The sequence below is a fragment of the Sturnira hondurensis genome, unplaced genomic scaffold (assembly GCF_014824575.4).
Source record: "Sturnira hondurensis isolate 20B ecotype Veracruz unplaced genomic scaffold, ASM1482457v3 Scaffold0001509, whole genome shotgun sequence".
NCBI lineage: Eukaryota > Metazoa > Chordata > Mammalia > Chiroptera > Phyllostomidae > Sturnira > Sturnira hondurensis.
The window spans coordinates 7664146-7691842 of NW_028074140.1; the positions used below are offsets into that span (position 1 = coordinate 7664146).

The window sequence follows — 27697 nt, forward strand, 5'->3', positions numbered from 1 at the left end:
CGCAGAGAGGGCCTGGTGGTCCTGGAAGACGACACTTGACCGGATGGGGGTACCACACAATCAGTGCAGCCTGTATTGCTGAGGGACTGCCAGAGAGACGCCTGCCCTGGAGAGTATCCTGCACTCAGGATGAACTGTGAGGGAGCCAGGTATAACCTGGATACCTCTGAGATACTGGGGTTGTTGGCCACTTCAGCATGAACTAATATCTCCTGACTGAAGCACACGTACACTTATTTTTCTCTTTTTTTATATCTTGCAACAACTTCTTCAAGCAAGTTGCAATGAAACGACCTTCACCTCTAAGACAACCTATACACAATGCAGATGGAGTTTTAGGCATTTCTGAAAGGCTGGGAAGTACTTGGGCTGTGGAGACTTCCTACTTATCTTGCAGCTCTGGCTTGACTACTTCCTGCTTCTATGACCTTGAGCAGCAGGTCTCCACTGCCATAGTTTCCTCATTTGTAAAATGTAAATAATAATAGGGCCTAAGACGCTGGGTTCTTATGAGAGAGAAATAATATTATGAGGAAAAAATAACACAGACAAATATGTATAAGAGTGTTTGGCATAAAGTAAGCCCTTGATAAGGGTTAGATTTCATGTCTTGTCAACATCAACACTAACCCACTCGGGGGCACACAATGTTTTATTTACCTGATCCAAATTCCTTTTGATATTTAGGAGAAATGACAAGTGCATTATCAAATATCTATAGTCCAATAACAAAAGGATGGAAATTATTTCATTAGAGACAGCTTTAATGCACTGGCTTTTAGTGTTTCCACAGAGTGGACATGTTGCTTTTTTCTTTTTTTAGCTGTAGGGGTGAATGTTAAATAGATGGAAATCACAAATGAAAGACCAGTAATGGAAGTGACACATTCAGGGTCAAATAGCATTAATACTATGAAATCAGAGCTCCTTAGGGGAAGAAACGAAAATAATCAACAGCCCTTGAACTTAGAGGAAAAGAACTGGAAGGTGGGGCTGCTGGTGTAAGACATGAAACACTGAGGCTTGCATTATTCAGCAGCTCATTCATTTTAGACGGTAGCTAAATTACCTGAGATCACTTTCATAGTCTTCAGAGATCAAACATATTAGGAATGTCAAAACAACATTAGGGAACCCCTTTCAAGCATCAAAATAACATCTGAGAATAAAAGAAAAATTTTGCCAAGTTCAGGTCTATGAAGAACACAATTAAATGGTGATGTTGTGGCGAGAAAATTATGGGTAGTCAGGCTATCACTAAAATACCAACCAACTCACTTACTAAAGGGTTGCTTTCAGTAAAATAATGATACTGAGATACATTTCTTCACTTGTAAATAAGGATAATAATTATTTTATACATGCATGTGAGACTTAGAGAAACTCTAATGTATGTTAAGTTTTATAAAACAGTTAATAATCGCTTACCTATCTTTGATCACTCTAGAAGCTATAAAATATAAGCAGTATTTCTTCCTTATTTTCCCTTGGATTTCACACAATGCTATACCCTTTGTTAATTTAACTACATTTTAAAGCGAAGTTTATTTGCAAATCTTCTTTATGTTACACTTTAGGGTTTTTTTCCCCCAAAAGACCAGAATGATAAATCCAAGGTTCCAATGAAATAACAACCTACATACCTGCAGTTCAACACTGCTCTTAGTCCTAACAGTAGCATCACATTGTCATTATTTCAGAAACAGGCAATTTGAACAATTCTAAAACTCCATACTGTGTAGTCTAAAAATTAAATACAGTGTCAAATTGACCCAGAAAACATCATGTGATTTTCTGATAGGTCTATTAATCATCAGAGTCTGTGCACTTTTCTTAACTGTGTGGTATGGATTTTTATTGTTCATACATCATTCCCTAACTTAGAAATCATCAGTATGTACTAAAGTTCATTACAATGTAATCTTTTACTACAAATTTGAGTGCACACTGTAGAAAGATGTGCTACTCACAGAAAGTCAGGAGAAAGAAATTGAATCAGGACAATTACAAACGTGAATTTGCATTTTTGCATATCTTCCATGGGGAGAAAATCCAGTCAAGGCAGTGAGTCATGACTTGATTACACTACAACCAGTGCAACCACATGTGGGACTATTCAGGCTTTCCTTATGGTGGATCCAGAAAGAGCTGTGGTTAGATCCTGAAGATCAAAAGTGTTGCATAGTTTCAGCTGCTGCTCCTGGTTATGCTAAAAGCAACTCAACTACTCATCTGTCCCCCAAAAGTTGTATAGCACACTGCTTTACTCCTCTATTTATTAGGTAATTAGATGCAGGTATAACTCAAACAATGTTTTTATGTTAATGAAACCAGTTAATAGCAGACTCATTTTTCTCGATTATTAAACTGAGGGGAGGTATAAAGATAATGTGAAATTAGAAGAATGAGAAATTTCTCTTTTTGTATGCCTCGTATTTTTGAGCAGATATTTTATATTTAGCTTAAGCATGGCCTAAAATAAGTTTTATTTCCTTTAATAACTGCTATAACTAATAGGAAATAAAAGAGGACTTTGTTTGATCTTTATTTTCCTTTCGCCCTACATCAGGAGGGATACAACAACCTCCCAGCTCACAAGTGGGACAACACTTGTTTACATTGACAAGAGAAAGCCTTTCCTGTTCCGATTTAACTGATGAATACTACATTTTTAAAAACATATGTGCTGCTTTTCATTAAGAATGGATATTTTTATGGGAAGAATTACCATTTTATATCGTGTAGAAACATCACTTTCAGAGGAGTGTGGAGGCCAGCTCTCTGTGCATTACTCTATACGTGACTGAAAGTATTCAAATGCATGGTGTGAAAAAAACCTTCCTTTAGTGATTTGAGGAAAGCATCTCTGCTCTGGCACTTCAGGAATAGAAAATATATACCACGTTATGATAAGTTAACAGATGATGTGCAGAGCTTGCAGCTCAGAATTTAAATTTTGAAAGCAATGTTGGCTGGTTACAAAAACTGCACTATCATTTACAACATTTTAAACAGAAAATTCCAGATAAATATTACGATGCTCTGTGTTAATTGCTTTTCACATTTTACAAATTAATATATATTTTGAAAACATAGCTAAATTTCAGTGAATGCTACCAAATCATTGGTTGGACAAAAAAAGAAAAACAACCTATTGGCCCAATATATTCCATATATTAATGGGAGAAAGTAATATATGGACCAAATAAACTGAAGAAAATCCCACACTGCTGTGATCTAGCACTTAATCTTGATTACATTATTAACTATATTAAGAGAAGAAGGTCAATAATGGTAACTTTTTTTAGGTTTGGATTTAACTCTGACTTCCAGGTCAGTAGGTACTTATAAATATGTTAAATAAAAACAGGTACTATAGTTTAGACATATGTCACTAATTGTACTTAAAAAGATAGTTTTTCATGGGGTAGGTTTGAGGCAGAGAGAGAGATTTAAACCTCAAAGGTTGTGATTAGGCATCTGGCTCAATACCCATGTTCAACCAGGTTGAATTATTCAACTTATTTGACTTGCTTTATTGCATAAGTTATCTACTTATTGAATGATTTGTACTTGCTAAGAAGCTCTACTTTGAGGTCCAGATTGGTTCCCAGGTAACAACAGGAGGTCAGTGTCTGAAATTATAAGGTAATTATTGGGTCAGAGCAACAGGCTGTATAAGAAAGAAGAGCTGAAGGGATAAAACTGCATGTCTTCTAAGACTATTTATAATACCACAGGGCTAACACTGAATAAATATTAGGAAGAAAGTAATTATTTAAATCTATAAAAATAACGAAACCCTGGGTTTATTTACATCAAGCTAAGTGGATGCATACAAAGTTAAGAATATATTATTTTGGTATTTGATAAATCAATTATTTTTTACCTGACTTATATTTATTAAATACATGGATTATGCAATTAATAATGTTTTTTAAAATCCATCGCCTGACAAAAGCTTTACTGACAATTTTCACTATGGCCTTTTTTGATTATTGGTCTCATGTCTTTTAACTTTCAGAAAAATTAAATTTATTCTCTTCATGTCCAACAAACACAGAACAAAAGTCTTTCTGAGTAAATTTGGAACATGACCATCCTGTTTTTACTCCTTTGATTATTCCTTTAAAAAATAAATCCTATTGTATGTCATTCTGTCTAAAATATACTATGATCTTTTAATAGGAAGTTATTAAAAACAGTACTCCAAATTATCATGATATACCTTGAAAAAGGCAACAGAAATATGACTGAATAGTTAACCTCTCTGTAGCAGTACAAATTAAATTTACAGTTAAAAAATTATAGTCCTCTTTATTACGCTGTATAAACAAATTTTCACCAAAAATGACTCCTTCTACTCTTCCTACTTAATGAAAAAATATGGTTCATTATGCTCCCGTCATCATGGTATTAGGAAAGATAAACTCATCTCTAGTTCCAGGGCAAAATATCCAATCAGTCTGTCCAAACCATGGTACTTGGGAAGTAACTTGGTCCTTGGGTGAGTATGTAACCTAAGCCAGCAAATCAGACTGAAGAAAAGAACTTTTCCTGGCTGCCAGGTGGAAAGGGTTTCTTGTCTCCCTTCCATAGAATACCAGACCTCTGGCACATTTCACCTCGTAGTGGAATCAGCTGAAGGCTAAGGCTAAAGCACCCTGTTCCAGAAGCATCTTGATTTTCTCCTCTGATTCTCCTCTAGATGGGGTTCCCTCAGGGAGGCAGAGAGCTTGCTGATGTGGGAGGTAAACCGCCCCACTGCGTCAGTGTACTGGCTTACGGGGTGTCCTGGAGGAAGGCCGAGTGTGAGAAAGGACCCAAGGGGTTGGCCATGTCAGAGGCGTTCAGTAGAGGACCCTTGAGGTACCAAAATATAATATGACCATGTGTCAAGTTCCATGTATGACCTGATTATGATATTTAATTTAGGAAAATCTCGTATCCATTCACAGCGATCGATCTTCTCCAAACACTGTCCCGTTACTACTGTCCAAACACTATTCCACCGTGTATTCCCACTCACTTTGACAAATACAACATGGAACGAAATGCACCACTGCTTCATTTGTATTCTGAGGAACATTCGGTTTTGCAGTTATCTACTGTTTATTGACATATGATATTTCTGCACCCCCAAAACCTTTTAACAGCTATGTAGCTGAGCATTTCATCTTAATTTTATAGTATAGAAAATAAACTTTTCAGTATTGTCTTCAGCATTGAATATTGCAAAACTAATGAGAAACATCTTCGGAAAAAATAATAAAATGGTCCTTCAGTGTTAAAATTCTTATTAAAAAGCCTTAGGTCAAAGTTAATCATATTGATATGTCCTTAATGCACAGATGAGTTGGGCATGAATAAAATAAATCTAATCCCATCTGTTATAGTAAATCAAACAATTTGAAACTGCAGGTCACTGTCACAAGTCAACTGAAAAAAAGCCAATATATTCAGCCTTTTCATTATTGCATGTTTTTTTGATGACACAACTTTTTAAGTAGTGTATACTCAGGATATAAACAATGTACTGCATACTTACCAGGTGATTTTTATGCCACTTTGCTGAATGCAGGGTTAATATATTTGGGCTTTTTATTGCTTGAGTAGAAAGTGCTCATTACTTATAATTTTATGTTTATAATATAAAAATTAAAATAAAACAAAAATGTTTTTAAATGGCATACATCACACTGTTGTAGTGGTGGATTTCCTCAAGATCGTCTTCTGTGGTTTCGGTGCAGGGGGAGGAGGCACGGCTGCAGGTCTGAGCGGGGGGAAGCTGTTACTGTGGCTGAGTCCCAGCCCCCCATTTTCAAGTGGAAATGGAGGGTGAAGGGGTGGAGGAGGGCAGGGAGGGCCTGGCTGAGGAAGCTTTCCTGGTGGCTGGCCAGGTTCACTGTGTAAAAGGACCTCCCGGTTTTTTATGTTATACCGGGCGTCGCAGTCAGGACAATAACCATGGTACTGCACTTTTTCATTAAACCGAACCCGCTCCCGAGGTCCTGCCTGGGGACACCTGTCTTTCTCAGGTCTGTGCATCAGAGGCCGCAGGGACACCTTGTCCGAGTTGTTACTGGGTGTGCAGCCGATGTCTCCATTGGGAATTCTGTTTGGTGCTCCGGGAAAGCCTCCGTTCCGCAGAAGGGTGCCGTTGGTCTTTACCGGATTGGCCGCTGGCACCAGCCTTTGGGGGTCTTCACACTTCACAGGCGTCAACCGTGGCGGAGGCGGTGGGGGGTTCGGCTTTCTCAGGACCGTGAGGATAGCAGACGCGTGCGCTGGGGGTTTAATGAGAGGTGCGTTGGCCTGCACTTTGAGCTTCTCTATGCTGGAGGCTGTTGTGCCACTCGAGCTACTGTTCAGGGTGTCCGTTTTGGAGCTGTCGGTCATCTCATCCTCCAGCTGGAGGTCAGAGGTCAGGGTATCAATCTGATCAACCACCTGGTGGAAAGGACAAGGTAACTGTGTTGAAAAATGACCCGAAGCAAAATATACTACAAACAATGTCTTCCTGTCTAGCTGTAATCTGCTATGGGAGTCTTGACAAATATTGAATTGTGTATTCTATTAAAGCATAATGTTTTCATTCAATGGATTTACAGAATAGCTACCATAAGAGTGTGGTTTGATAACATAATGATTTCACATGCCCAGAATATAATACACTATTTACGCACATATTTTATTCCTAATTCTACTATACCCATCAAAGATAAAATCCTGATGCAGAAATATAAATGATTTTTAAAAAGAAGAGGAGAGGGGTTTGCTTAGCGTGTGGAAAGCTACAAAAGAACATCAATCTCATGCTAAAAATGGGAAAATACCAGACAATCTGGTACCAGAAAATACCAAACAATCATAAGTTTTCTGGACAATCAGAAAACTAAGATTACAAAATAAATGAATGGAAATACACAGAGTTTCAAGCCCTATTAGAATAGATAAGACGCAACTGTTTCACTTGTGGCAAATCACAGGGAAAGAGGCAGCCTCCACCAGAGTCAGTAACAAAACCAAAACAGTTAGTCCTGGCCATGTGGCTCAGTTGGCTAGAGCATCATCCCATACATCACAAGGTTGTGGGTTTGATCACAGGGCAGGGCGCATAGAGGAGGCGACCGGTAGGTGTTTTCTCTCTCACATTAATCCCTCTCTCTCTCTGTCTCTGTCTCTGTCTCTCTCTCTGTTTCCCTCTTCCTCTCCATTTAAAATCAGTAAATATATAGAGTCCAGCAGAAGTAAGGCCTGCTTGATTGTGGTTGATAGGGTAATAATATGGGTAAAATAATTTAGTTTTCATGTGACCATTTCTCTTACAATGTCATATTTTGTGCTTGAGTCTGATACTGTTATGTTACAGAATTACACGCTTTATGACTTTGTAATAAAAGATTTTGTAATGAAACAGAGTGTTATTTGTGCCAAATCATGTATATTCTTTGGTGAGGATAAAAAAAAAAACCAGCTAAGACTTTAATGAGTAATTAAAGGCAGAGTGTGTGCTTCAACACCAATTTAGAATTCCTAGGAGCCCAGACAAAGTCATCTGTCCTCACTCATTGTCTTTTTTCCATGTGCCTCTCACCTGGGAGACTGAAGGCAGGAAAAAGGTAGAAGGAGTCTACCTTGGGCACACAGGCACACAAACAAACCCATTTCCCAGACCCTTCTCTTTGATAAAACAAAAGCTTTAAGAACTAGGGCAGTGGCCAAAAACATAAACACCCCCCAACCTCTCGGACACAGGCAAGGATCCTGCCTCTGGACAGGGTAGACGGAAAAGCTGGCTGACCTTGGGGAAGGGGGCAGAACATTCTCTTAGGCCCAGGAACCTACACCATAGGTGCCTGCTATCACCTGGAGAGGGACCCGAGTCACAACCACCACTCAAAACCTGCCACAGACACAGGCTGAGACAGGCATGGTGCATAAGGTCAGCAGAGCCACAGGACCGAGATTTAGGTCTTACCCCAAGTGAAGGAGAGTAATTCTGAAGACAGGACAATTGAGTGGAAGCATGTTAGACAAGGCAGTCATAGGAAAGATTTTCCAAGGGCATTAAGGAGTCATAGATTTAAAGCTGCCCGTCAAAGGTATCTGGCATCTCCCACAGCAGGCTGGCCTGAGTCTCCATCCTGTTCAGTCACTGTCTGGGGGCAGCTGTGGGAGGGTGACCTTGACTTGAATGCTGCGTTTTGGAGGAAGACAGTGGGCCCTCAGTCATGTCCACGCTTCACAGTCAGAGACCTTGGAGCTCATTCTTGTGACTGCCACATGAGCACTACTACGCATATGTGAAAATGGAAAAGTTATGAATTGCATGAAAAATAATTAATTTTTGTATGGAGATAGTCCCTTTAATTCGTATGCTCCATTTGTAGTTTTTGTCTTCCTCTCTACTCAGGCCCAATTGTGTTCAGTTGTGAAGTTGCTTCTTTGACACATGGCGACAGGATTGGGCTCAAAATGTAAACATAACCACCAAATAGAAATTAGGGAGGCTAAGGAGATTTTACTTCTTCCTTGTGACTGTTTCACACTAATACCACCAGTGCTCAGCCTTCTATTTTAGCTCTGTAATATAGGTTAAATCCATTCACCTGTGTTTTCCTTTCTTTGATCCCAGTCCGAGCCACCATTATTTACCATATGGGCCACCCAGAGTCACCTCCCCCGCCCTTTTCTTGCCATAGTCTCAATGATTTTTTAAAAAATAAAAATGTGTTCAACAACACACTTAGAACCTTTTGACACCTGTTCATTTCTCCTGTGGTAAAGGTCAATTCTTAATATCGTCTCTAGGGTCCTGTATAGTTTTCCTCAGTGCTGTGCCGGTAAGCATTTAACAACTGCTTTGTAGGGATGCAAGGATTATCCTAAGTTAAAAAGTGTGCCAGTTTTCACAGTGTAAATGTCCACCCATGTCAACTTCAAGTTTGATAAATGCAGTATCACTGAATGTGAGGTCGGAACAAAATGTTCAGTAGCACATCATTATAGAGTGTTTCCACCATACCAATAGAATAGATATAAATGAAATCAGAAGTATGAATAATAGTAAAATAATTATAAATGACTAAGAATAATTAGAAAATGTTTAATTTTAATGTAATTCATTTAACATAAATTTATATACATACTTTTTTTCAGTAATAGTCATTTACCTGCTGGCTTAAAAAATCTCTTAAAAATATAATTGAACCTTCATAGCCCATGTAAGCCAGCGCATCACTGTCTTTCACTCCTAAATAACTCTGTATCCTAAACTCTGATAAGTTTCCCACTTCCCTTCTGTTCTTAAACCTGTCTGGTCTCTTTTAGATACTCATAATTGCTAGTCTGCCTCCTGCCACAGGACATTTGCACATACTAATTTTTTCTCCTTGAAATTCTCTGACCTCTCTTCTTTGTTTTAGTAACTCTTATTAATCACTAAAATCTTAGCTCAGTCATCACCCATAAAGTAAAACTTCCCCATCATACTTTAATTTCCCTTTTAGGTCAAGACAAGTTATTAAATATTCACAAGGAAACATATTCCTTTCTTTCCAAGCATTCATGTATTTTTTGACTATGGGTTTAGTAGTAGTGTATCAGAATAAGGCTTCCTCTCTAGACTATAATCTCAGTAGGATCACACACCTTGTTTGTTTTTATTACAAACAAGGCCTAATGTAATGAATGGCACTCAATAGGGGTTCAGCAAATACTTGTTAAGTAAATGTACTGAGGGTCATTTCTTTAATTCAAGTGAGAGCAAACACAGTCTTATTTCACTGTTTTAATCCTCACCCAAGGATATGTTTATTGATTTTAGAAAGAGAGAGGGAGGAAGAAAGATGTGTGTGTCCGTGTGTGTGCGTGCGTGTGTGCGTGTGTGTGCGTGCATGTCTGTAAGAGAGAGTGAGAGATGCATGGCACATATGCTGACTGGGGATCAAACCCACAACCTTTTGGTGTGTGGAACGATGCTCCAACCAACTAATACACCCAGCCAGGGCTCCTATTTGGTTTTTGAAGGTGTTCTTACTTTAAAAAGTCATATTTGCTCAGTTATATACCAGAATAAAAAAAAAGGAGGGAAAGGAGTTAGCCATAAATGATTCACAGAGTTGGTGGCACTTTTTTTAGCTCTAGATGGCAGAGAAATGAAAGTGGAGGTCACGTAAAGAATGTGAGATACAGGGACACAGTCTTGGCTCAGGGGTGCTGCGTACTGTTGAATTTAGAGAGGTTATTTACCCCGAGCCCTTTATTGTATTAAATGCCTGGAGCAAAGGGGAGAAAGCTGGTCTACCGTGAAAGAACCGAAGCTGACGTTCAGAGATGAATAAGTACTGCTCAGGTCCCTGATGGTTTGATCGTTCCTGGATGGCTTCAGTCTCAACATTGTTATCAATATTTCCCGAGTGCATACAAAATGGCAACAGCATAAAAAACAAAAACAAACAAACTACTACTCTCAAGGAGCAGGAAATCTAGTCAAAGAGCCTGACATACATTAATTGGGTACTCGATCAAATAACTGTAAACTTGCCACTGACCCAAGTGCTCTGAGTGAAAAATGAAAGATATTGCAAGGGGAGTAAACAAGGCCCCATCAGTAAAGCTGGTGAAGCACTCCTGAGGGACGAGCTGCAGTTAACTGGTAGGAGAGAAGTAATGTTAGCAGTCCACTCACGAAAGAGCCTGTAGAAGGTCCTTTAAAAGAAGACTTTTTTCTTTGTTATATTTTTTCTTTTACCACTTAGTCCCCTTATACCTCCCTTCTGCCAGCAATCACCAAAGACTCTTGGATGAAGAGCATGCAGAAAGATGAGGTTAGAGAGTAGGGAGTTAGGTAGCAGCTAGGCTGTGAGAGTCCTGGTTATGTTGTGACAAAGTACCACACACGTTTAAAAACAGTTCCTAAAGTGAGAGAAGCAATATTCAAAGAGACTATGAATTGGTATGTTTCAAAATTAAAATATCACCTAATTAAAGAAGTAACAGAGTATCAAAAATGAAAATACAAACCAACCCATACCCAGACATACCATCATGAAAATATAAAACACTGAAATAATGATAAAAGTTTTACAGCATTAAAAAGGACTAAGTATTTATACAGTAATAAAAATTGGGCTGACAGATTTTCATACAAGCAACAGACACCTCAAGAAAATTTAGAAATCTGTTTCATACTGAAAAAAAGTAACTGCAATTGTAATACAGTTTAACTCCTTTGTAAAAGTTAGAGTGAAATAGTCATTACCAGACAATAAAGGCAAAGAGACTAGGTCTTCTAGGCAAGTCTTGAAAGTACTGATAATGACAACTAAGAAAAATTTAAAAAGCCAGATGAAAGAACTGAAATACAAGAATCATAGGTGGGTGGAGAAAGAAATGGTTACATAAGTAGATCAAAATATGTACTGTATAGAAAACAATAATATACTAGCAATTAATTTGAAAGAGGGTTAGAAAAACAAAACTAAAACACTAGGAAAAAGAACTTGGGTTGGAGAACAATCAAATTAAAGCATTTTTGTTGCATAGGTAAGAAATCAGTGCCTATCTGGTACAGGGTAACCTCAGGCTTTATGCATATGGACAATTGTAGGCAAACAGCTGAACTAACAGGCAGACTCATAACTTCCAAAGTAATATAAAAATTAAAGAATAAAAACTTGGCAAATCTAAGAAAAAGATAATATAAAAACTAAAGGAAGATAGTGAATAGAAAAAATGTACAAGATAACAGAAAAATAGCTGTGAATATATCAGTAATCATAACAAGTATAAACACATTAAAGCACTTCATTCAAAAAGAGAAAAAGATTGGATTTTAAATGATATAAATTAGACATAGCAAACAAGTAACTAAATAAAATCTGATACAGCTATATAATACATACAAAAAACTCAACCTAAATCTTTCTTAATCAGAACAGTTTTCTATCGATACTTATGAAAAAAAGAATGAAACAAAATTAAGAGATGATGTATAGACACACAAAAATGAGAAAAAAGGGATTATAAAGAAGTAATTTTCAAAGGTGAACATCAAATTTCCTAAAACCATGAAAATACCCTCAATCTCACTAGTAATCAAAGTGGTACAAATTTTAAAGATATTAAGTGACTATATGAACCAATTTATTTGTGGGAATATAAAATTCAGTTTATATTATTGTTATAAATATTGACCTACACATAATAACTGAACAAAAATGAGATAGCATTTCATATTCAATTAAAAAAACAAAAATGATTCCAATTGTTAGTTATGATGTGGATAAATGGGAACTCTGAACATGACGAGGGCAAATGAAAATTCATTCCACTGAGAAACTTGGGGACAGTACCCAATAATCTAGATAAGGTACATACTCTGTGGTTTAGGCCTTCTAGGAGCAAAGCCTGGACTACTCTGAGAAACTCTTACCAGATGTGCAAGCACTGAGAAAGCACAGAGTAGTCCTTTCAGGTGTCTGTTGCTTCATTTTGCCATAGCAAAGAACTGGAAGCACCATAAAAATCTGTTAGTAAATGGTTAAGTAAATATAATTAGCTCTAATGAAATAACTTGAGCTATATGTAACAGTAGGGATAAATCTCAAAATACTAATGCTAAATAAAAAGTTAAAAATATATTCAGTATATTGTTCGTATAAAGAGGCACAGCTAGTTTAGTTTATGGAATGTGAACATAAATAATGCATATCAACTTTAGGTTAGGCGGAAACTAGATGTTGGAGGCAATATGTTATTTTTTTTTAATTATATAAAGTAATTACAGAGTTGAGGTTTGTTAAGTCGGGATTATATTTGTTATTTATTTTCTGTCCTGTGTGAAATACTTTATAATTTGGAAATAAAATAAACATTTAACATGAGTTAAAGTTGGAGAGAAAGAAAAGAAGTAGTTCTTACAGCTGCCACATGGAGAATATATTGAAGGGTGTTGCAGCTTATTTACTCTGCTAGTTAGATGGTTATTGCAGCCAAGTGAGAGATGAATAAATTAACCAGAAAAGGAATACACTTATTATTACACCTCCACAGTTTGCTTCAACTACTTAGTATTTGCTATAGACTGCATATAAATTAACATGTGTGAATCACTCCTGTAGTTATATTGTGAATGGTAGCTTAACACTGAATTACACTTATGTCAGAAACAGCTTGATAACTAAAAGCATTTAAATTTTTGCAGAATTTAATTAACACTGCTTTGACATTTATTTTTAAAAATTTAGAAGAATACAAGGATTAATATGTATTAACAGATAAATAGTGAAGATGAAGGTGTCATTATTAGTGAACTTTTTAACAACTCTAATTAATGAATTTAGACAAATTGAGAATGTATTGATTTACAAAATAAGAACACACTATTATACAAAAGACAAAATATGGAATACAGAACATAAATACTAAATTAACAAAGATTAATAGAAAGCATAAAAATAAAATCTTAATATTCTCAATCATTATTTTTTTAATTAAAGGAACATTAAAGAAAGCATTAAAAATCATAGAGAATAGTGAAATCAATCTTGGAGCTTTGATGACTAAATATGGGACTCCAGGAAAAGGAAATGAAAGTGTGAAGTGGTAAATTAAAGAAATTATAAAAGAAAGTTCCACAGATGACAATACAGATGAAGCTTCATCTAGAAAGAACCAACTGGGCACTAATCTGGATACATGAAAAAGATAACCAAGCAATCCCAGGACACCTGGAAAGAAATGAAAATTAAATAATCATCAGAGTTTCTTCAGGACAAAAAGTGTTGAAAGATGTTTTACCAGTAACTTCAAAAAGTTTCTGGTGCAAAATGATTTCCGCCCCAATTCTATTCCTGGTTTAAAATTAACAACGAGTTGTAAGGAAAAAATAAAATATCTCTAGATATTAAAAACACAGACAATTTACTTCCTTTGCGTCTAGTTTTCAAAAGTTAAGGATATACTATTGCACAGTAGACTGAAATCCAAGAAAGGAGGAACACAAAAGATCCAAGTAATATTGACTAACATACAGTACGAAAACAAAAAGAAGAACTTACGAATGACAACTATACCACAGCCCCTAAAAAGCAATTATTCTAAACTAAAACAGGCTCCAAGAAAAAAACTAAGTCACATTCAACAGGTCATGTAACTGGAAACTTGTCCCGCATTAGTGCTATGAAGACTTGAACTCTGCAGGGTAGATGATGAGAATAATGGAGTGCAAAAAAGGAATCCATTTGAATGTTGAATTGCATTCTCTTTCAAGAGGCTCAAGTTTAGAAACACAGGCTTAAACTTTTATAAGTTCATTAACATTGTTTTATTCCACTTGTACTATTGAGATGCTTAAAGTTTCTTTTCAACGTGTGGGCAAAAGCCCACAAAAAAAGACTAATTCTTCATCTTCCATAAGGTGAGTCACATAATATGGTTTGAAGTTGAAAGAAAGGGTTTGAGCATATCATTTAGACAGCTGACTATCTGGAAAACAGAGACGAGTAGTGGAAACAGGCCTAGATACAGGATGGAGATGGTAGGAAGGTGAACTTTACTTATAAATCTACACACAGAACTTGATTTGGAGATTGGGATATATGTGCATGTATCAGCCTGATAAGAGTTAAAGTCCTGCCCAAGAAAATCAAAGAAAAAGGATGAACCAGACACAAGTCTTCACCATGTAAACCAATAATTACCATACAGTGTGCTGTGGGCAGCAGGAAGGTTTGGCAAGTACAGGAGAGCAGGAAAAGGGGAGATGACCTCTCTCCAAGGTCCGTTGGTGTCGCTGGTCAGAGGTACCTTCAACAGATGATAGATGACTTGAATGTTAAAATGAACTTTGAAGAAAAAGTATTTCTTGGCTGAAGGCATAGCATGTGCAATGGCATTAAAGCACAAAGTATAAAATTTTTATGTTAGTAAAGAGTAAGGCGGTAGATAGGACAGGAATAAGAGATAAGTATGAAAAGACAGATACAGGACAGGATTGTGGGCGGCCCCGTCAGCCATGTTAAGAAGTTTAGACACTCTGATCCACCATTTAGAGACAAATCCCCAAAAGTCCCAAATTTGTGACAGTCAAAAGAACACATGCTTTCGTAGGTTCATTTCATTTTAAGCCTAATTATTTTTATAGTCATAGCACAAAGACAGCACAGGTCTAAATATAAAATTCAACCATGGATATGATTTGTCCAAAAACATTACTAGACTCCAGTAGCCTTGGAAAATTATACCAGTTTCAACAGTTTACGTTACTTGAAACACTGAATGATCCAAACACTTTTAAATCTACAGTTTGCAATCTAAGACATTTAATTTTTTTAACTTATAACACAAAGGGATCTGGGCTTATTTAACTTCTCCTCATTGAACTGTAAGCATTTTTGAGAGGCTCCTGAAGGAAGTAGAAATTCCTCAAATTATTATACACAATTTCTAATTGTGGCATACTCAGATACTTCCTGTTTCAAACAAAGAAACAAAACAGTGAAGTACTAAGGGAGAAAGTGCTCCCGAAGCACAATGTAGCTTCATATAATCAAAACGTACTACACAGAATGGTCGCTTCATCTAAGTCCCACGTTCACTTGTCTACCAATTGCAGTGAGCGAGGCGTTTAGCGCTTTCCTCTGTACCAAACTGTACCCCCAGATTGTAATGGCAGAATTGTCATAGCTCACTTTAATTTGTTCTCATAAGGTATCTTGTTATTTGAACAGGGAACATGCATCTACCGAGGCTTCCTGTAAGGTATGGAAAAGGAAACACCCTTCATCATAATTTGTTTTAACAGCTTAACAGATGTAAAAGGCTCATGTACCTGCATTTTGTGAGTATAAACTTCAAAATGATTCCATTATGTTAATAATGCTCAGGAGGAAGCTGTAAGTCATGATAATGGAACTGTAAATGTTAACACAAGCTTATAGGTCTAAAATCTCTATCTTTTTGCATTTGTAAAAGAATAAACAAAATAACTCTCAGGGTGTGCATCATATTCTATACTGATGTTAAATGAGCTCAATAAAACATATTTTGTAAGCATCATCAGTAAGAACATAAAAACAAAACTCCTTTCCATCCAATTCACTCTTTCTTCCATTTGATCCATTCTCTGCATTGCAGTCAGACAGAGATCTCTTTAAATGTGTTTGTGTGTGTGTACAAATAATTAAATTTCAAGTAGCATCCTGTTGTTTTTAAGACAAAGACCAAATACTTGATAAGGTCACCAAGTTCCTAGGAGTCTGAGTCCTGCTTTCTACACTGGTATGCTCCTGTGACACTTGTCCTCATCTTGTGTTCTTGTCATTTCTTACAGTGCTTAGAAGATGCTCAGCTCCTGTCTCTGGGTCTCTGTGTGAGAACTGTCTACCTGACCCTGGTTACTCCTCACTGTTTCCTCCCAGAGCACAAACACCACACATGTGGGTGCACACACACACAATGCCCATCTTCAGAAAGTAGCCTACATATCTTCTCTTTAAGAAAATCTTCAAACTTTCCTGGCAGTCCTATTGCACAGCCCCAGAGCTCCTGTGCCTGTGTTTCATGGTCCAAACCCTAGAAATAAAGTGATTGACTAACTGTGTGATTATTTCTTTTTTTAAATTTTATTTATTTATCTTTAGAGGGGAAGGGAAGGAGAGAAGGAGAGAAATATCAATGTATGGTTGCCTCTTGTGAGTCCCCTGCTGGGAACTGGCCTGCAACCCAGGCATGTGCCCTGACTGGGAATCGAACCACGATCATGTAGTTCACAGGCTCACACTCAATCCACTGAGCTACACCAGCCAGGGCGTGTAATTATTTCTTTAAGTTCTGTGTCCTTGGTGAGAATGTAAGCTCTGAGAGGGGAGGCTATCCTGTTCCTTTATGTCTGTTAACAGAAATATATATTGAGTAAATAAATAGTAAACCAAAGGGAAAATATTGTAACAAAATATTTTTACATTATATTCCTATTCTTTACAGTTTGGTGCATGTTTACAAAGCTCTGTGGTGGGAAATTTGGATGGGAAACAGACTATGTTCATTGAATTTCTAACCTCCCTTATATATACATATGCACACATATCTTAAAAATACAATACTTTTAGAAATAACTATTGCAGAAAAATATTTAAATGATATATTAAAATAAACTTGTGATATTATAAAGCATTTTATTTATCACCATCTCCAAAGAAATATTAATATATTAAAATGACATTTTGACATGTTTCACTTTGTACATCTCAGGTACGGAAATAAATCTTTAGTGTACAATGTAAAAGAAGAATAATTTAGTATAGTAGACTATGACTTATCTAAATTTTAGAATTTATGTACAATAATAAATTACTAGCCAAAAAGATCAAAAAATTATACTGCTCCTTTCCTTGATATCTCAAGCACATAATTATAATGTAGAAATAAAGTCTTTAGTAAACATTCAAAGTAATATTACAAGAAATATTGATATGTGACACTGAGATTAACCCCGTAGGCCATTTGGATGTGGTTATAATTTTGACTCTCACTAGTTGCGTGATGGTGAAACTGTGTCTGTCCTTACTGATTTTAACTCACTACTTTGTTATTTTTTTAAAGAAGAAGAAAGAAAGTGCAAGAAACTGTCTGTGGTATCTGTGACAAGTGCTAGAGTATGAGTAGGAGAAAATGTTTTGGTTAGAGAGAGTCAGGAACAATTAAATTCTACCAGGGAGGGAAAAATAATGTCAGGGAAAGTCATAGAAACAGGAAATATTTAAAAATGGCTTTGCAGGATCAGGTAGAAAATAGTGGAAGAACATTCCAGGCACAGTAAAAGGCCAAGTAAAGGAAGAATGGTTTGAAAAATAAGTTGAGATTCCCAGGAGTGGAAAGTCATCCAACACGGTGAACTGTAAAGGGTGTGGCTTCCACGTGTGTGTTTGTGTGTGTGCACACATGCACAGTTTGGGGACAATTTAATAAATGTAGGGGCAAACTAGAAAAAGAAAAAATATATAAAGACAGAAATAGGAATAGATGCAGGCAAAGAAGGGACAGCATTCCTGTCGGTCTTTAATACCACACTAAGTATCCCAAGTTTTGGCCAGTACCCGTAAGTCACAATCCAGGTTCAAAGAGAGGAGTGGTGTGAGCAACTAGGGTTTTACAGAGCCTTGAGGGAAAAAAGCCATTACCTACAGTTAAGTCATTAAAAAGTATTATTGTCATGAGGAAACTATGGAAAGTTACACAGATGGTTAGGTTATATTACATTATTTTTGCATTAGCGAAAACATTTGAAAATCTCCAAAGTCCATCTTTAAAATATCGCTCTCAGTTTGAAGATACCTAGTCTAACTCAGTTATGGGAGTGTGCCTAGTGTGGACACACAGGGTTTATCCTTGGTTTAATAAAGGCATGCAAGCACTATGCTATTCCCTTTTGTGCCTGAGTTCTAGCCCTCTTCACGGAGTCAGGGGAGTTGCACTTTAAACTCTTAACACTTTCACATCTTATTTAATGAACCACACTAGATGAGATGAACGAGGAAAAGAGAATTTAAAATTTGGAATTCTTTTAGAATCGGCTTCCCAAGCATCTGTCTTCATTGTCATAGGGATCCAGAGATATCACACAAAAGTAAATTACACGTAATTTGAAAAACAATGAAAACTCTCACCACGGGTGGTCAACAGCCATTTATATCTGCTAGAACTCTGAAGATTGATCTTTCAAAGTTCTCATTCTGTTGAAAAACCCATGAAAGACTTAAACATGATTTTTTTCCTTACAAAACAGAGTATTCATAGCAACACTTAGTCCCACTGTTTAGTTCTAAAAGAACTGTTTGCAAAATACTAAAATATGTATGTTCTATATGTGGTAGCAGGATAAGCAAACTGTAGAATATTTTTCTAACATTTTAAAATGTTAAGCAAATGAACATATAAAAACTGTAAAACTTAGCCCACCTGTGAATTTGTATTATTGACTACTTTTCACTGATTAAAATATGAAACATTGTCTTCCCCAAAATATCAAATATTATATATTTTGCTTTTATAAAATTCCTATATATTATATATATTATAATGGCATTTAAAACTTTGTAGTTTTAACTACCAAGAATTATATACTTAATTACCTGTATATTATATATATTATAATGGCATTTATATACTTAATTATATACTTAATTACCTGTATATTATATATATTATAATGACATTTAAAACTTTGTAGTTTTAACTACCAAGAATTATATACTTAATTCTTGGTAATTATATAAACATCATTGTTCATCTTCATAATTATACTCTCACTGGTATATACAGGGTCTGGCATAAATAATGCCCCTCTTTATTACAAAATCAATCATAAGCATGTAATTCTGTAACATAACAATATCATACTCAGGCACACCATATGACATTTTAGGTAAAATGTTCAAATTAAAACTATAAATTATTACACTCACATTATTAACCTACCAACCTCATTCAAGCAGGCCTTATTTCTGCAGGACTATCTCATCCAGATATATATACATATTAATGAAAGCCCTCTAGTGGCCAAAATTGTATATGGTTCTATTTTACTTTACCAGATACTTTATTTATATTTTTTAAAAAATAATTAGCATATTTTACATTGTTAATATAAATTCCAGTTCTTTAAAAATCTGAATTTCTTATTTTCTGATCACTAATTTAATACAATGATGGAAAAACTGTGCTATTTAAGTTAATATCTTTAAGAAAAAATCATTATTTTAAAAATATGCCATATTATATGAAATGATGATAGTGTAAAGAAAATGTTTTGAAATTTCATAATTTAAATGTGTAGAATTATGTATATGGATTTTAGGATATACTTTTCTCATGTGTAAATCAGTAATTAGAAAATAACTATTCTGAATAATTTATACTATTTAGACATTCATTCGACCTTTTTCAGAAGGCTAGTGGTAAACACTTCCCTAGGATCATGTGATGGGTGTTTATAAAGTAACACGGCATTTTCAAGCACACCGCAAAGGGAGTGGTAGGTACACGTGTGCACTGAGATAAGGAAGGGAGATGCGGTGATTAGTGGGGGACGTGATTGTCCAAAGTGGACACAGGAAGACGGACTTCCGCCAAGATGGAGGCATAGGTGGAAACACGGTGCCTTCTCCCACAACCAAGTTTTAATACAACAAAAGTTTTGGAGAACTAGGACACACCCAAAGACCAGAAAACGGTATACGGAAGTCCGACAGCTACGAACTGTTCAACGGGGACGGTAAGAGAGGCGGAGCCAGCAGCAGAGCTGGGTCCAGCAGGACAGAGGCCCCGACCTAGGCGCGCAGGCAGCCCGGACGGAACCAGTCGGGGTACAGGGCAGACTGACCAAGGTCACACATTCGTGCACGGTGAGACGGACCACGCAAAGAGGGCCTCGACCTGCCCTTTTTAAAAGTTTTCAAGAGAAGCTAGAAAACCTGATTTTTATGTGACATTTATAGATTTTTTTCAACAATGGTGCAATTTAAAAAATGATTATGCAGGTCAAGCCAAATCTGTATGCAGGCATTGTCCAGCTCACACATCGCCATGTGAGAGGCCCTTGGCTGAACAGATGCAATGTCATTACAGAGCATCACTCTGCATGTTTGAAGAAAAGTATCTGGACAAATCTTTCTCAAAATCAAAATATCTAAATTAGCCTTTCTCAAACAATATATTAACAAAGGACAGCCTACGTACCAGAGGGCCATTTTATTTCTTGAGACATTTTTCCTTTAACAAAAGTTATTGTATTTTTTCTGTTATATTCAGTCCGCTTACACCTCCCTCCCCCTGCAATCACCACACTGTTGCCCATGCTCATGAGTTCTTTTTCCTTTTTGCTCAATATCTCCACCCCTAAACCTCCCCTCCCCACAACCTTAGCTGTCATCTGCTCTCTATCTATGATCTGTCTCTATTTTGATTGTTAGTTCAGTTTGTTCATTAGATTCCACATATGAGTGAAATTATATGGTATTTGTCTTTCTCTGACTGGCTTATTTCACTTAGAATATTTCACTTAGTGTTCTCCATGTCCATTCAAGTGATTGCAAAGGGTGAATTTGTTCTTATATTTTTATGGCTGAGTAGTATTCCATTGTGTAAATTGTCCCATAGTTGTTTTATCCACTCATAGACACTTGGGGTACTTCCATATCTTGTTGATTGTAAATAATGCTGCAATAAACATAGGGGCACATGCATCCTTTCAAATTAGTATTTGGGGTTTCTTCAGATATTTTTCCAGAAGTGGGATCACTGGGTGAAAAGGCGGATCCATTTTTAATTTCTTTGAGGTATCTCCATACTGCTTTCCACAGTGGCTGCACTAATCTGCACTCCCACCAACAGTGCAAAAGGGTTCCCTTTTCTTCACATCCTCACCAGCACCTGTTTGTTGATTTATTGATGACAGCCATTCTGACAGGTATGTGAGATCTAAAGAACAAATGGAAATAACCAACAGAACTAGACTCAGGGACAGAGAGCATGATGACAGTTATTGGGGGGGTGGAGGAATCAAGCAAAATGGACAAAGGACTCGTGGACATGGACAACAGTGTGGTGAAAGTGGGGGAGGCAGGTATTAAGGGGACTAACTGGTAATGAAAAAGCACAATAAAAACTAAAAGTTAAATCACACATTCAAATTAAAAATTGGCATTATGATCTATAAGCACTATGTGGCAAGAGAGAAAAGAAAAGAAACAAAAGAACACATAATGTGAAAGACAGGTGAAGAACTCAGTTTGGAAGAAATTGAAGAAACGTTTCCCTGGGGGCTTTGTGCTATAAAAATGCTTAATAAAATATATATGTGGGGACCCCCAAGAAACCATAATTTATTTATTTAAAAATTGTGCATTTACTTTTACATGTTTAAACTTCAGTCACCTTTAAAGTACTCCCATTGGATGAAATATACCAATTGAAACTGTTTTTCCACTGCTCAAAATAGTTTTTGAACTCATCGATTTTGATGCCTTTTAATGCTTCTGTCATTTTTCCCCACCTCTTTCACCTCAGCAAAACATTTCCCTTTGAGGACTTTTTCATCTGAGGAAACAAAAAAAGTTGCTCAGGGGCAAGAATGGGTGAATAGGAAGGGTGGGGCATGGAGGTTAGGCCATTTTTGGTCAAAACCTGCTAAACACTCAGTGCAGTGTGGGCAGATATGCTTGTAAATCACCCATCATGAAATGGGCAAAAGTGTTGAGTCTTAAAAAAATAAATCACCGAAGCCCAATGCAGGCTCACACAACACTGCCAGCTGGTACACTGATACAGATGGGTTCCTAAAACACTCACCTAGCGGGGAAGTCTGTACTACAGAGGGCCCCACCCTCCAAAAGATAATACTGGTATTTTGTGGGCCCCCCTCATATATCAGGTAGAATAAAATATAAAGAATTGAAGAGCCAAAGAAAAAAATGATATCTAAAATACAACCATGACTACACTGATAAATCTAAAGAGAAACGTAAATAGAGAGATGACTGAAACTGAATTATCAACATTGAGTGCAGGCTGGACATAATGTGACTGCAAAAGAACCAAAGATGTCAGACAGGCACGTCTCTAACATTTTCACAGTCTGGATTACGGGTAAAATACCAGACACTGAACTATGAAATAATGGTGATTTCAAGCCAATAAACAACGTGAAATGTTTACACTTTCTATCCTTCCACCTTAGAAAATATACTTTGAGAAAAATATCTGAAAGGCCAGGTCTAAATACTGAGTTTTTGGACAAGATAGCATTCCAGGTCCAAGTCTGGCAGTGAAGAAGGACCTGCTCCAGGCTCCCAAACCCTGACCGTGGGCCAACATCCGACTTTCCCACCCGACTCCCCGAGGGGCCGCAAATGCACCTACGTAGATACCCCAACACGTCCTTCCCAGCTACTGTGGGCAGTCTGCCCACAGTTAACCTTCAGCAAATCCTTGGGTTTCAGTGTAACTGTAGCAGTGGTTCAGCCTGTCCTCAGACAGAAGGATCATGACAGGGAGCTACCACTAGTCCTTGAAATGTGTTTGGAGCTGATGGTTGGAGAATTCCAGGTGCAGGGAATGATCGAGCTGGGAAACACAGACAGCTCCTAGGCATGGCTGCTTTGCCCCGGCTAGCGGAGGGCACCCTGGAGTGCTCATCTAAAGCACAGCTTCCAAGGCAAAAATCTCTCTTGCTTAGTTAGGTCTAAAGGCATTACGATTGCAGATTAGAGGGGAAATGGTATATATGGAAGAAATACCGTGTTGTTATACATCACAGGAAATACTGGTTTTTCTAGGAAACAGACTCCTCCAGAATGCAACAGAAAAATAACGCATTTAAAAGGCTAATTTCTCTGAAAGGAGGAAACTATTAAATTTGGTTATATAAACTTCTAAATAAACTCAAGTAAAATCAGTTGCTGAACTACTACCACTAAGAAACGTACGGCATTTCAAGGACAGGCTTCTACGCAGAAGGAGCAAGTTCAAGGGAGAAAATCCAGTCTGGTATCAGACTTTCCCAGAGCAATATCAGAAGACAGAAGATGGAACAGCAAGGTGTACAAAGTTCTGAGGGAAGAAAGAGTAACCCGAGAATGTCATCCCTAGCAGAGTTGCTAGGCAAGTATAAAGACAACATACATAACAATCTCAAATTTAAATAGCCCCCAAAAGATAAAAAACACCAAAATATCCAAACCCAAAATATGACAGGAAAAGCAATAGTGAAAAAAAATCTGATCAATATTCAATGTCCAGGTATACAAATTCTGAAGAAAAAAATACATACCAGAGCATTTTCAAAACTATTCTTCAAGCACAGAAACAACAAGCAGAAATTTTCAAGTATCTAAGAACATAAAGACTACAGAATCTCTTGAATACTTTTTTAAAAACACACGTCTGCACATAAAAACAAAAGCAAAAATTAAATCATTTGACACCAAGGAATCACATCAAATGTGGAAAATAATTTCAAATCTATTTCTTGCTTTTTTTATATTTCATACCCATTCAACAATAAAATCATACTTTAAATGAATTCATACATTATTCTATTTATGCAAGTTCTAAAAACAGAATCTGACTACATATTGTCATAACTACCTGTGAAGTAAAAGTTCAAAAGTACATTCAGGGAGAATGAGCAACAACTTCAAGAGGAGACTGGGATGGAAACAAGAGACTCAGGGGTTTTGCTTATCTGCTTGGTTTAAATAGGAAAAAAAAAAGTTCCTAGGCAAGCAAGAACATCTGTTAGATCTCAATCATTAGTCCTATGTGCCTATTATATTATTTCCTGTACTTTTCTATAATGCTTGAAAATATTCAGACATCAAAATGTTTTGAAAGTGCAAAGCCTGAAGAATGTGTTAGCTTCCTCTAGCTTGTAGAAGTTTTGAACATTTTAATGTACGGTACATGAAGTTACCAAAATCCAGGTTATCTGTTAAGAAAACAAGTAAACAGAAAGAACACCATGGCAAACTTCTTTTGCAACGATGTCTGTCAATGAACGTTACAAAATACGTTGCCACTAATATTTAAAATGTGTTGATAACAGCAAAAACTGTCCATAAGAAATATGATTTCAAATTTAAAAATAACTACAAATTATATGTTTGAGGACTGGAAGGTAGAAAGTTGATAGGTTTACTGTAAAAAGCTTGTTTTGCCTAACATGACAGATGTACTGATATTGTCCTTATGCCGGCTTCATAATTTAGGGTGAGTTGGTGATGAAGCGCTCCTCGGTTACCGAGACTCCATACTCAGGTTTGCCAGGGAAGCGTTCTAGGACATGAGAAGGGGGAAGGCCCTTGACAATATGTGTGCAACACAAATGTAGTAAAAAGGACTGCGGCTCGGAACTGAAGCACACGCTCCCCACCAGCTCAGTAGCTACAGGTGAAGGAATCTTGGCTATAAAATGTCATCTCTTTAGCACCAAACGATCTGTCTGCACACTCCTTTCTCCAACCTTCGTGAGTTAAACTATCCTTTCCCCAGATATCACTGTAGCTCTTTTTGACCCAAATGCCCAAGGAATGGAGCAAACATTAAAATTCACCAGCCCAGGAGATGAAAGGAAAAACTGTGATGAAAGGATTAGATCAATACACGAGGGCAGCTCCAGACATTCTGAAGAAAAAAGTACATTACCGGAACATTTAAAAAAAATAACCTTCAAATATAGAGACAACTGACAGAAATTCTCCAGAATCTAAGAAAACACAGATTAGAAGATCTCTTGAACACTGTAGCTAAATAAATAAATGAATAAATAAATAAATAAATATGGCCTTTGACACACTCTAAGTAGTACATTCCAGAATCAGGTGGGGTCACTTTTGAACTTTTATTTTGTGGGGGCCAGTTCTTATGATAATCATATGTCCTATTAATTCTTCAGTTTTTTTCAGTAAACTAAAGTAATTTTGAGGCCCTAAAGGTACTCCTTCGCCAGAGAAAGAGAGGGTGAATGAGAGCAAATGAGCCTGTGCTCCGAACTCTAACCTGGGAAAGCAGAATGATAAATTGGCAAGAACCACTTTCTTTGAACTTCCAGATTAACAGGGACAAGAAATTTGAGTTCAGATAATACATCTGGATTAGCACTGAAGAGGATCAAATATAAAATAATTTTATTCTCAAATAATTAGAAAAGAGGAGTAGATTTTTAAACAAAGGTGGGACATCTTACTATTCTCATTTTATTATTGGAGTCTTTATGAGTTTTATATCTATATTTTGGAGTTCTATATGCTTATGTATTATTGGAGTACCTTACTATTATGTTAACCAAACTGTCAAGCTTCTGCTAGACAATGTGGCTGGAAATATTGTGGGATGAGAAAGAAACTAGCAAACACATTTTCAGAACTGAGTACACAGAATTGGAATCAGTTTAATCACTGAACTATTCTGAATAATTTCCATGTATTCTGGGAACCATGGAATGGTGGACATAAGCATTTCCGCTTTGCCTCATCTTTTCCTGGTTGCTGCCAGGCATGGCACAGGCTGTGGGCTCCAAGAAGAATAAGACTTCAGAGCACATCTTTGGCCCCCCACAGGACACTTAAAACAGCTGCTAAAATACCCAAATCATGCCCTGGCTGATGTAGCTCAGTGGGTTCAGTGTGGGCCTGCAAACCAGAGGATCGAGGTTCGATTCCCAGTCAGGGCACATGCCTGAGTTGCAGGCCAGTTCCCGGCAGGGGATGCAGGAGAGGCAACCATGCATTGATATTTCTCTTTCTCTCTCCTTTCCTTCCCCCTCTAAAGATAAATAAAAATTTTTAAAAATACCCAAATCCTACCAACTTAGGTATGGTTAAAGTTGACACACTAGACCAATTTATATCATACCAGAAAATTACACAGGCATGGGCCTCCCAGCACAGGGAGCACAGGGTAAAGAATGCTTTCCATTGCAAAGTCATGTGATGTTGCAAGGGGGAAAATGTGCAAGACATGTCTATAGTTGAATCTGTATGTAGAACAATGGAATTTAAATCATTAATATTTCATTTTCTGATATGGGTCCAGCAGGTGGAGCTTAGTAGCAACAAAAGATAACTGATGACCAGTACTTTCATGTCAGTATGAAAGAAACAATGGTTGGCATTAACAAAGTAGCCTCACAAAGGTAGGAAGAGGCCTGTCCTGATGCAAGGCAAATTTCCTCCCTATAGGGAATAGTCATACCCCTCAATAGTTAATTCTTATTTTAAATTGAATTTATTGAGGTGACATTGCTCAAAACTATAAAAATCTTAAAAGAAAATGGAGGCAGTAAAATTTCAGACATTTCTCTTGGCAGTATTTTTCCTGATATATCACCTTGGGCAAGGAAACAAAAGAAACAATAAACAAATGAGACTCCATTAAACTAAAACGATTTTGCACAGCAAAGGAAACCTTCAACAAAATGAAAAGGCAACCCACTGAATGGGAGAACATATATGCCATTATCATCTGATAAGGGGTTGATATCCAAAATTTATAAAGAACTTATATAACTCAACATAAAAAACAATCCAATTAAAAAATGGGCAAAAAACCTGTAAAGACACTTCTCCTGAATAGTTAGTTCTTTTTTTTAAAGATTTTATTTATTTATCTTTAGAGGGGAAGGGAAGAAGAAAGGGAGAGAAACATCAATGTATGGTTGCCTCTCATGTGTCCCCTGCTGGGAACTGGCCTGCAACCCAGGCATGTGCCCTGACTGGGAACCAAACCTCAATCATGTGGTTCGCAGACCCGTGCTCAATCCACTGAGCTACACCAGCCAGGGCCTGAATAGTTAGTTCTTAATGGTTCAATCTCACTGGTAGAATGCAAAGGTGTAGGAGCAATGGGTGGGGAAACACGTATTCATGCTTCTAATGTTTCCTTTCTCTGGAGTTGTGGTTCTTTACATTCTCAGTTCTTCTGCCTCTGGGAAATTGAAATGTATAGGAGAAAGTCTCTCCCTTTCCCGTCCTCTTGTGAGTAAGCTACATGCAGAGTACATTTTGTTCAGCTCCTGGGGCAGGAGAGCACCTCTGTGCCTCCCCTGTGTGGGGCTCAGTGGGTAACCCTGGGATTCAGTTCTTAGACTAATTTGTACCTTCAGACAGTGCTAGACTGTTAGTTATTTAACCAC

The 27697-nt window shown here is 37.0% G+C and overlaps 1 protein-coding gene across 1 annotated transcript in view; it reads right to left on the reverse strand.

Moving 5' to 3' along the window:
• Positions 1–27697, reverse strand: part of PRR16 (proline rich 16) — a 266136-nt gene that overhangs the window by 84626 nt on the left and 153813 nt on the right. The window contains exon 2 of the mRNA XM_037028984.1: positions 5694–6450. Within this exon, the coding sequence (XP_036884879.1) occupies positions 5695–6450 (756 nt within the window). The 3' untranslated portion in view covers position 5694. The remainder of the gene's footprint in view (positions 1–5693; positions 6451–27697) is intronic.